Raw genomic sequence first — 11,405 nt, 5'->3', positions numbered from 1 at the left:
GGGTGAGCCAAATCGCGGGCGGAGGGAGAGTAGCGAGTGCTTTGGTGCTCCGCCAGCAAAGGAGAGGTTTCTGTTGCCAGACTGAGCTAGTTCGGGAGGTCCAGGGTCTGCAGAGCACTGGGCGCAGAGGGAAGGAAAAGGCGATGCACCATTAGTGCGCTTCCGCTTTGACAGCTGAGGCAGAAAAGTGAGAGGGTCTGCCATTGGCCGGACTAGGTAACCAAACCCTCGCAACAGCAGAAAGCACCCTGCGGGAGGAGCTCCGCAGGCAGAGGAGGAGCCAGGGTAGCCCCTGAGAAGTTGGGACACGGTCCTGCGGTAGATAAGAGACAGAGTCTAGCAGGAATCCCCTCCGCTTGCGGGTAGGAAGCTTGGGGAGCAGCCTCATGGAAGAGAAGCAGATCCTGTGCGTGGGGCTGGTGGTGCTGGACATCATCAATGTGGTGGACAAATACCCAGAGGAAGACACGGATCGCAGGTAGGGGCGCCCAGGCCCCTCGGAGATCCCAGGGCTGCTGTGGCCCTGTCTTTTTGCCTGTCACTGCTAATCGGCTGCTAAACCAGGGATAGCCCTCTCTCTCGCCAAGCAGTGAGGCATGAGTACAGCCTGGAAAGCAGGTGTTCCCTGCCCGGAAGCCTAGGGGCACTCTGTGAGAATGAAGACATGAGACTGGAGACCTTTAAAAGCAAGACCCAGGGGGGTTGTTTTGTTTTGACGGGGTCTAGCTATGTAGCCCAAGCTGACCTAAACTTTAGCATCCAGAATTAATAAGAGTGCAGCCGTATGCCTGAATCAAGATCCAGGCTTTGACTAGTACTGTTGTTAGCTGGTTCCTATTTCAATATGCCGGTCATCAGAATCCTCAGTTTACAGAATGGGCTGAAATACTTTTTCCTCTCCGGAGGGGCACACACCTGATAAGGTGCCGGGCAAATTTTCTTCAGTTCTCCTGTCCCCCCAACTCTTAGCCTATGCACTTCTTATTTACCACTTACTGATAAAATAAAACATGAGGTAGCTAACAGTGAGTGGTGTGTTAAGTTAAATCACTCACATTTAAAAGCCCGGGGTTCAAGCCTTGCTTAGCTCAAGGGTTGGCGGGCTGTGTGAGCAAAGCTGGAGGCTCTCTGGGTTAGACAGGAAAGAGCTTGGCTCAGGAGCCACAGCGAGCTTTTTCCTGGAACTAAGTGCCAAAGGAGTCTTTACAAAGATGGGTAAACATTTTCGTGGATGTTCTCAGAACATTCTGGTGGAAGTTAAAGTGTCCTTTAATGGTTCTTATCTTTACTCTAGATAAGGGCTATTACAGTGTGCTGCCATGCAGTGAAGGTGTTGCGGTAGAGTGGAACATTGTCTTTCTCTTGGGATGATCTAATGCCCTGAACAATGAACATTGTATCTTGGGTATTAGTTGAAAGGAAGTTCAAGGTTGACCCCTGGAGAGACACTAGAGCGCTACCAGCATTGAACTTAGGGAGGTGGGGAGGCTGGGTGCTCTTTGGGCTTTGGATCCCCCAGAGAGCTGTCACAGGCTCCCTGGGAACTGTGAAAGTACCAATCAGATCCTTTCCTTAGATGAGGAATCTGCAGAAAATTTGGAGGAGCTGAGCAGTGTTTACCACATATGTAGCAGGTGTCAGAGCACGTTATAGCTCATGTGTGTCCCCAAGTTTAGCGAGTGGCTATAGCTCTCCGGTCATTACTCATTCTGTGTCTGTTGCTGCCCATCTTTTGGAGTTTGCCCTTTGCTTTCAGTTGATCTGTTTGCCAGAGGTGAGAGCCCTTGCCAGGAGTACAGGGACAGTGGTGCAGGAGCACAGAGTATTTAGTTGTATAGACCTAATCCACTTACCAAGGTAGGGCCACACTTGCAACCTGGTGTGTGTGTGTGTGTGTGTGTGTGTGTGTGTGTGTGTGTGTGTGTGTAGGAATAGGCTCTCTCCTAAAAGATTGGTTTATTTTATTATTTTTATATGTGTGAGTGTGTGTACCACATGCAATCCCAGTGCCCAAAGAGGTTAGAAGATGACATTAGATCCCCTAGAACTAGAGTTACAGGTAGTTGTGAGCCACAGTGTGGGTGCTAGAACTTGAACCTGGGTCCTTTGCAAGAGCGACAAGTTCTCTTAACTACTGAGCCATCTCTCTCTCCCCCACTTAAATGACTTATTTTTATTTTACATGCATTGGTGTTTTGCCTGCATGCATGTCTGTGTGCATCACCTGGAGCAGGAGTCACAGACAGGCGTGATCTGCCATGTGGGTGCTGGGATGATTTATTTAGACTTATATTTATTTATTTATTTATTTATTTATTTATTTTTTTGGTTCTTTTTTTCGGAGCTGGGGACCGAACCCAGGGCCTTGTGCTTCCTAGGTAAGCGCTCTACCACTGAGCTAAATCCCCAGCCCCTTATATTTATTTTATGTCTGAGTGTTTCCTCTGCACATGTATGTATTTACACCACTGTGTGCCTGGAGTTGAGGACATTGGGTTCCCTGAACTGGGATTATAGATGGTTGTGAGCCACTGTGTGGGTGCTGGGAATCGAACCCCGGTCCTCTGAAAGAATAACTAGTGCTCTTAACCACTTCTCTAGCCCTGGGCTTTTTCTTATTTGGGGAAAACATGCATATTTCATGCTCCAAGCTCTCCAAAAAATTGTACTTGAACCAGAATACATGTAGTACCACATTCTGCTAGACTGAAGACCCCATTCCTTTGAGCTTGTTTATTTGAAAGACGACAAGAAGGACACTTTATCTTCCTGCTGACAGAGTCGGTTCCATTTGGAAGGTGGAGCCCCTTCCCTCCTGACCTCAGGGTACATGCACCTCCTGCTGCAGACCTGGGTTTCTGTTTAGCACCCATGTTTCTGGATTCATTTGAGTTTCTCAGAAGAGCAAGACTGTGTAGGACCTAGTCCTTCCTGACATCGCAGGTGCGTCTGACCCAGGGACTCTCAGAACTTGGGGTTTGTAGTCAGATGACCTGGTTCGGTTCCATGCTGAGGAGAGCCTTCCAGAAGAAAGTCCTCATGCTGAGTGCTTCTTCCCAGCTTGAAGATTCAGCATGACTCTGAAGGGCTTTACTGTGAAATCTACTGCGACTGAGGAAGAGATAACCCAGAGTTAGGAGATGAGGCGGCTGCAGCAGGCAGTTTCCTAGTTCTCTAAAAACAGGTGGATGTGGCTATGCCTTTCAATACAGCCTGAGAGGTGAGAGCAGACCCCGCCCTCGTTCCAGCTCCTTCCCGTGGCAGAGCCTCAGCAGCTCCATCTGGAAAATGAGCTGAGACTTAGATGCACCCTGACTCTTGCACTCTGTGGACTCCTGCACAGGGGGCTGAGGTTGGTTCTGCTCCCCACGGGGACCAGCCAGCTGAGGCTGCAGAGACTTGCCCGTGTGCTTTACAGGTGCCTATCCCAGAGATGGCAGCGTGGAGGCAACGCGTCCAACTCCTGCACTGTGCTTTCCTTGCTCGGAGCCCGCTGTGCCTTCATGGGCTCGCTGGCCCATGGCCATGTTGCCGAGTAAGTTAGGAGGGAGTACCTGGTAGAGGGATAGAGCACCTTGTCTGCAGAGTATAGGGAGAGCTGCCTGAACCCTGGGCGGGCTGGATGGAGGAATGGTTGGTGGGTGGTGGCCCACAGGGGAGTCTCAGATCCTTCAGGGGTGGTCCACCTGCTGTTCAGATACTAACATGACTCCTGTAAGGTTCCATTTCTACAGCTTGCTGCAGAGTCCTCTTAGGCTCCCCACCACCCACTTTCTTCCTTGCTTCCTGTAGACTCTGCCTTTGCTCTTCTCATGTACCTTATCCTGGCTGTGTTTGAGGTAAAAGGCAGGGAGGAACATGCTGTGCCCTTCTCTGCTTAAGGGGCATCCAGTATCCATGGTTACAGGATGAAGGCCCTCATTGAGGATTAGGGCCACTGCTCCTGTCTTCATTGTAAGTACTAAGAGTACACTCCTTGGGACATCCTGAGGTCACATATTAACACTGGGTCCCAAACCCATTTGCTCTGGAGGCTGAGTTCCACAAGTGACCCACGCGCCTTCTCCATGCCAACCACTGCAAAGACCCAAGAGCCCTTTGACTCCTGGCACTGTCAGCTCAGCACACTTATCAGGAGGTGTGGCCTACACTTTGCCCACTGCAGGCCCTGGAGTGCTTTGCCAGGTTGCTGGACTCTAAAACATGGCCCTTTGAACCCTAGTCTGAGGGGCTGTTGCCAGCCAAATTCCCAGTCTTGGAGAACTGGAGCAAAACTAACAGAGCAAGAGACCTGGTCCCCGAGATGGGACAGTCATTCCTTCCTAGGTGGAAGCAGGACCCTGGTTCTCGTTTCGGATGGTGGACTCTCCTTTATAGAGTAGTCATATTGGTGGGTGAGCCATTGAGAATTCTCTTGGGGTTGGGGATTTAGCTCAGTGGTAGAGCGCTTGCCTAGCAAGCGCAAGGCCCTGGGTTCGGTCCCCAGCTCCAAAAAAAAAAAAAAAAAAAAAAAAAAAAAAGAGAATTCTCTTGTGCATTAAGCCAACATTATTATGCTAGGCACTGTGAGTGCAAAAAGACAGTTAGCAAACCAAACCATACCTCTAATGCTTTGGGGGGAGGCTTTAAGGGACCCTTGAGTTGTCAGGTCAAGAGATGATATACCGTGTGGCTGCTAACAATTCTGTTGAGCTGAGGAGCTGCTTACTGAAAGGAAGGTCTGCTCATAGTGAGGATGGCTGGGCTGCTGGGCACAGTGGCTAGCTCTGGGGTTTCCTGGCAGGAGTGGAACCAGCCTCCTTGCTGTCCCTCTGGGCTAATCTTGAAATGATGTTCCTAGGCTCATTCTAAGTACAGGACCTCGTGTGACATTGTCTGGGGTCAGGCCCATATTTAGGGACCTTCCACAACTGCATCAACCCATTGCCCATAGTGGTTAGTCCAACTTTTAGACAATGGTAACACACAGGTCCTCTAAGGTGACACTGCTTCCTGGCTGGTCAGATTAGAGGTACCAAGGCAAGATTGGAAGGAGACCCCAGAAAGCCATGAGGGTGAACATGCAGAGAGCAGCTGGGAGGAGTCCAAAGTATCACCTTGGTGATTAATTATTAATGCTGCCCGAGTCTTGCAAGAACTAAGCCACAGTACCCATACACATTAAGTTCAAATGGGATTCAGGCCATTGGCTGACTCTAAAGCCTCAACTCTACCCTTAAGTGGGGGGGGGGGGCAAAGCTCCCCAGTGTGAATTGGACTGAGACTGACCTGGAATGTTCAATCCTGCTTCCCTGATGTATAGGCTCCACCCCTAGCCCTATGCCATCCCAGCGTGCCTCTCTTGTCCCCTGCTACCTCCTGTGACAAGGCTGAGATTGCCAGTTCCCTCCTAGTTCCCTCTGCTCACCTTTCAGGGTCCCTGGTGGCCCTACTATCTCTCTGCTAGTCCCCCAAACTCTTTCCAAACTGCTCTTCTGGGTTACTCTGACCTGGCAGTTTTGTCCTGGATGACCTCCGCCGCCATTCTGTGGACTTACGATATGCGGTCCTTCAGACTGAGGGCTCCATTCCCACCTCTACAGTCATCGTCAACGAGGCCAGCGGCAGCCGCACCATCCTGCACGCCTACAGGTTTGTACGCCTGTCTGCGCTTTGCCAGCTGCTGCCGCGGCCGTCACTACATTCTCAGGACAGGACCAGGACCCGTCTTCTCTGAGGCCCACGTGCTCCAGTGCACCCTTCCCACTCCTGGAGGAGATCTATCTAGGCTGTGTAGCTCTAACCTGTGTCTCCTTGCCCTCTTCCTGGCTTGGGTCCCTTCCCCAAAGCTTCCTGGTGGCCGACTTCAGGCGGAGGGGTGTGGATGTGTCTCAAGTGGCCTGGCAGAGCCAGGGAGATACCCCTTGCTCCTGCTGCATCGTCAACAACTCCAATGGCTCCCGTACCATTATTCTCTACGACACGTAAGGGCCCCTTGGCCTTGCCCTCTCACAACCCACCAATCAGTGCCCTCTCTCCTCACTGGGCAAACCAACTGATCTCCACCCATGGCTTCTCTACACCAGAAATTGCCCCCATGCCAAACTGTTCAGTAATTTCTGAATTGTCTTCAATTAGGGGAGAAGTGAGGTGGGAAGGGGTCAGCTCTGCCCTGCTTGGTAATTTGCCCTTGACTAGCACAAGGGTGGGCAGGCAGGCCGGCCTGTAAAAACTGTAATTTATGGTATGATTGTTTCATAATTAGTCAATCAGCACCTTGGGTCTGGGTGTACGGAGATGGGGGACAATCCACAGAAAGCCTCGATGGGCTAAGGGACCCACTGGGACTTCTACGGTCAGTTCCAGAGTTTCGAGCCTGCAGCATGGCACCAAAGAGCTGAGGTTTGGGCCCCTGCAAAGGGAACTGTATAATTCAAAAGCACATATCTCAAAAGTGAGTGGGCATTCACATACTAGAGGTGACTTTCAGATTAGGCAATCTTTGTTGTCTGTCTATTAAGCAAGCGGTGATTGGCAGCAACTCCAATGAAGGACATGCACATGGTACCTCAGGTAGGGAGAGGAGGGGCGAGGAGAAAGGTTTATTGCCTTCTGGCCTGGACCGGTCCAGGCATATTCACATGCATACTCCAACCGCAGAAGGCCCAGGAGACTAAGGACTTTTAGCCCTGTGTGCCGATGGAAAAGGAGCCCCAGAAAGGCCACGCCACTAGTGGGGATGGAAGGCACTCTGCTGCCCTATAGAGAGGACGCATGCTGTGTGGCCAAGGCCAATGCTTTTCTGGGTCTTCACACCTAGACCAGCCAAACAGAAACACTTCCTCAGAGTGACAATTTTGACCTTAGGGATGAAGTGGGGAGCCCGACACACCACCTCGGCTTTCCGCTTCGTAGTTCTCCGGGCCATTGCATGCTGGGAGCTGTGTGCTCCCAGCGAGGGGCCTTCTGGGAAGTGTAGTCTCACACATTCCTAGCGCATTCTGGAGGATGTGGTTTCCAAGGAATATGGGGTGGCCTCTTGTCACATTTTATAATTGTGCTTATCCTTAGATAGCGTTTACACAGACACACACCACTACCACACCACCACCAACAACAAAAAAGGACACTTAAACAAAGTGGGACAGGGCTCATCTCACCCCAGGGCTCAGAGCCCTGTGATTCCCAGCTTCCTGCCTTGCTGCTGGTATCGGTACTGGGTCCAGGGTCCCCGGCCGTCAGAGATCCTGGCCCTGGCTGATCTCCTTTTATTCCTTCCGGTCCTGTGATGTAGGAACCTGCCAGATGTGTCTGCTAAGGACTTTGAGAAGGTCGATCTGACCCGGTTCAAGTGGATCCACATTGAGGCAAGCCCCTCTGCATGGTCAATTTCTTCCATAAATTTCTTTGAACCATGAAATAGGATAGGGATACCAAATAGCCCTCCCCCATCCCTCTCCACTCTTTATGTTTTCCTGTGAGGAAACTGAGGCCCAGAAAGATGGCGAGGCATACAGTCACAAGCAGCGCTGGGCAGAAGACCTCATTTTTTTTTTTTAATTTACTTATTTTATGTATGCGTGTACACTGTAGCTGTCTTCGGAGGGCATCAGATCTCGGTACAGATGGTTGTGAGCCACCATGTGGTTGCTGGGATTTGAACTCAGGACCTCAGGAAGAGCAGTCTAGTGCTCTTAACCGCTGAGCCATCTCACCAACCCCAGAAGACCCTATTTTTGTGTTAAGCTACCATCGCTTTCACTGGCTTCTTTTATTTCTCAGGAAACAGGACGGGGAGGGCCTGAGGGGAATTAGAACTTCCTTTCCAAGGGAGAGGTTTTGGGATTAAGAGGAGATAGGATTTGGAGAAGTCCAGGCTTCCAACCCTTGTCTCGTCATTTGACTTACTGTTGGGCTTCAGGTTGTCTCCCTTTCCTAGCTCCAACTCCTCCTCACTTTCCCGTCTCACCTCTTCCCTCTCCCCTCTTCCTTCTCTCAGTGTTTTGGTGTTTGCTTGCTTGCTTGTTTGTTTGACATAGGGTCTGACTATATAGATCAGGTTGACCTTGAACCCACAGAAATCTGACTGACTCAGTCTCCCAAGTTCTGGGATTGAGAGTGTGCCACCACACACAACCTTTTGCTTTTTTGCTTCTTTTTCTGCCCACCACCTTTCTGGTGTTTTACTATGTAGCCCAGGTTAGCCCAGAATCCACAATCTTCCTGCTTCGGCCTCTCGAGTGCTGTGTTCCTGGGCATGTATGCCCAGCATCTTTTATTCTTCAGTCTCATTTGGGAAATGAAAAATTTGGCTGATAAGGTCTCCAAGGTCCATGGCAGCCCTAGAATTACATAGCGGCAATGGGGCTCCAGCCCAGCTTCCTCCAACCCCTCTCCCTGATCACCCAGAGGTTCATCAGGGAGGAAGGAGTGAACTCTTTATCAGCTGGGTTCTGAGCTGCCCTGTCCTGCCCCAGGGCCGGAATGCATCGGAACAGGTAAAGATGCTACAGCGGATAGAACAGTACAATGCCACGCAGCCTCTGCAGCAGAAGGTCCGGGTGTCCGTGGAGATAGAGAAGCCCCGAGAGGAACTCTTCCAGCTGTTCGGCTATGGAGAGGTGGTAAGTGTCCTGCAGCTTCCCCTGCCTATCTTTAGCTAACTGGGCTCCTAGTCCTGCCTACCAGCCTCCGTGGGACAACTTGGCAGCTCCCAGAAGACCACAGCTGGGTTGCAGAGGCTGGAGGTGGCCCAGAAGTAGACTTTTCCTGCTCAGGTAGATACACAGGAGTCCGGTGGGCAGGGCTCAGATAGCTAAGGGCATTTCCTTGCTTGTCCACCCCCTATTTTTCCCTCTGCAGAAATGACTCTGTTCTCTGAGTTAACAATTTTTCCCAAGTGGCATGTTGTGAGGGCCGGTAGCTATGAGAAGAGGGTGGGAAGGAGCCTCGTAGAAAGAAAATTTAGACAGGACGGGGTGCAAACAGTAGCACTGCTAAAGCTGGTTGGACCACTCTGTCCAGATGTGGTTTGTTGGCCTTGGTGCCCAATTAAAAAACATGGCAGGCTGACCGACATTCTACCCACCCCCCAGCCCCCCACCCCGAACTACTCGAGGGGCTCTATCTTGAGGCCACTCCCTGTAGGGAGAGCCTCATTTTGCAGATGAATGAACTCACTCTAGGGCTTGGCTGTGTGAGGAGCAGGTGAAATAAAGCTTTGTCTTGAGAGTCAGCCTGGTTTGATTTCACCCCAAGATGGCGCTCCAGGCTCTTTCTAGGTTTTGAATTCCCTCATGCTAGAATGAAAATACCAGGGCTAGGGCCAGAGGGATGGCTCAGGGGTTAAGAGCCTCGACTGCTCTTCCAGAGGTCCTGAGTTCAATTCCCAGCAACCACATGGTGACTCACAATCGCCGGTGATGGGATCCGATGCCCTCTTCTGGTGTGTCTGAAGACAGCTACAGTGTACTCACATACATGGAATAAATAAATCTAAAAAAAAAAAAAAAAAAAAAAAAAAGAAAGAAAATACCAGGGCTACCGGGTCATAGCTTCCAAGGCACAACTTAAGCAAACATAAAACTCGTACCTGTGGGACAGCAAGATGCCACGCTGGGGACTTATGTGACCGATTTAGAGGAGTTGTGCTATAACCCGGAGTAAACACCAGGTTGTTAGTAGTGAGTAGCAGTTAGAGGTGGCTGTCAGTCTGTCTTTCGCTGCCTACAGGTGTTTGTCAGCAAAGATGTGGCCAAGCACCTGGGGTTCCGGTCAGCAGGGGAGGCCCTGAAGGGCTTGTACAGTCGTGTGAAGAAAGGGTGAGTTGGGAAGCCAAGAAAGGGTCTGAGGGGCCCTGGAGGGTGAAGTGGACTAGCACCGATCTGAGTGAGTCTTACAGGGCTACGCTCATCTGTGCCTGGGCTGAGGAGGGAGCCGATGCCCTGGGCCCCGACGGCCAGCTGCTCCACTCAGATGCCTTCCCACCACCCCGAGTAGTAGACACTCTCGGGGCTGGAGACACCTTCAATGCCTCTGTCATCTTCAGCCTCTCCAAGGGTGAGTCCATCACCACGGGGTCGGGGCAGGGCTGGGCCCATCACCCTCCCGAACATCGAACATCAGGCTGAACCTGCCTGCTCTCTGTCCCTTCTCCAGGAAACAGCATGCAGGAGGCCCTGAGATTCGGGTGCCAGGTGGCTGGCAAGAAGTGTGGCTTGCAGGGGTTTGATGGCATTGTGTGAGAGATGAGCGGTGGGAGGTAGCAGCTCGACACCTCAGAGGCTGGCACCACTGCCTGCCATTGCCTTCTTCATTTCATCCAGCCTGGCGTCTGGCTGCCCAGTTCCCTGGGCCAGTGTAGGCTGTGGAACGGGTCTTTCTGTCTCTTCTCTGCAGACACCTGGAGCAAATAAATCTTCCCCTGAGCCAACTTTGTCTGTCTAAGTGGTTTTTTGTTTTTGTTTGTTTTTTCTTGGTTTTCTGTTCAAGATAGGGTCTGGTTGTGCAGCCTCAGGTTGGTCATGATCTTGAAATGTCCCTGTTTGGCCTGTCTGTGCTGGGATTGTTGGCCTGGCTCGTTTGTCCTTGGAGATCCTCACCCTGCTCTGGTGGAAACTCCCGAGGCCTTAACACTACAGACCCACATCTTTCCTACTCCTCCATTCTTCAGTTCAGCCCCACCCACCCAGCCCAGAGGAGCCTGTATACAGACTAAAGCAGCAGGCGTGCTCCCGCCTCCCATCAGCTGTCCTCCTCAGAGGAGTTTCATCCAGGTCGGGGAGGACAGCCTGAGAAAACAGCTCTGCAGACGGAGCCGTGTGGACTGTTGTGTTAGCCGTGGTGTTGGTCGGGGAGCCTGCTTTCTGGGTTTATGGGTTTTTGATCAAACTACCTTCCCATGGGTTTCCCAGGAAGCCCCCTAGAACTGAACTTTAATTGGTACTTCGTCTACAAATGTAACCTGACACAAAACGCTGCTGCTGTACCGTGGAGAGATCCGGGCGACGGCGGTTTGTCAGGACCAGGTTCTAATGTGAGATTTGAGACCATTGGACAAGAGCATAGGCTTCTTTGTCAGACAGACGTGAGTTGAAGTAAGATATTTAATTAGGTGGGCGCCCCCTTAGGGCGCCATTAACTGCTCGCCTCTCAAAGGGAGTTGATGTTTGCCTGGTCATCATCATGAGGATAAAAATCAGATAAAATGCTATCTTAAGGTGTCAGCCTGGTATCTGGTGTGCACAAGGTTCTCAGAAGAAGGAGGAGGAAGATGAAGGGGGGGAGAGAGAGAATGGTTATTACTGCAGTTATTAGGAGTGGAGATCCATACAGGGGAGTGGGGACATCTGTCTGCCTTGAGCTACAGGGAGCAGAGATCTGAACACGAAGTGGAGAAGGGAACTCCAGGAGAGTGTTGTGTTCCC

The 11,405-nt window shown here is 51.3% G+C and overlaps 1 protein-coding gene and 1 long non-coding RNA gene across 5 annotated transcripts; one reads left to right on the top strand and one right to left on the bottom strand.

Moving 5' to 3' along the window:
- Nucleotides 1–6: 6 nt before the first annotated feature.
- On the top strand, nt 7–10,411 carry Khk (ketohexokinase). Of its 4 annotated transcripts, XM_087552342.1 has the most exons (9): nt 7–478; nt 3,419–3,535; nt 5,497–5,631; nt 5,829–5,963; nt 7,274–7,346; nt 8,457–8,603; nt 9,712–9,800; nt 9,881–10,038; nt 10,138–10,411. In XM_087552342.1, the coding sequence occupies exons 1-9, from the start codon at nt 387–389 to the stop codon at nt 10,221–10,223; spliced, it is 1,032 nt and encodes a 343-aa protein (XP_087408468.1). In that variant the 5' UTR covers nt 7–386; the 3' UTR covers nt 10,224–10,411. The 4 variants fall into 4 exon arrangements, with proteins under 4 accessions (XP_087408468.1, NP_114061.1, NP_001420163.1 ...); NM_031855.4 differs by lacking the exon at nt 5,497–5,631 and having other exon boundaries at nt 39–478; NM_001433234.1 differs by lacking the exon at nt 5,829–5,963 and having other exon boundaries at nt 39–478.
- Nucleotides 2,719–6,900, bottom strand: LOC148005115 (uncharacterized). Its single transcript, XR_015622869.1, has 2 exons — nt 6,548–6,900; nt 2,719–3,111 (listed from the first exon to the last, which is right to left on the bottom strand). It is a non-coding gene; the product is annotated as an uncharacterized LOC148005115 (long non-coding RNA).
- Nucleotides 10,412–11,405: the final 994 nt, after the last annotated feature.

The sequence above is a fragment of the Rattus norvegicus genome, chromosome 6, assembly GCF_021556685.1.
Source record: "Rattus norvegicus strain SHRSP/BbbUtx chromosome 6, alternate assembly SHRSP_T2T, whole genome shotgun sequence".
In the NCBI taxonomy this organism is placed as follows: Eukaryota; Metazoa; Chordata; class Mammalia; order Rodentia; family Muridae; genus Rattus; species Rattus norvegicus.
This window is presented reverse-complemented; position numbering and strand designations above follow the sequence as displayed.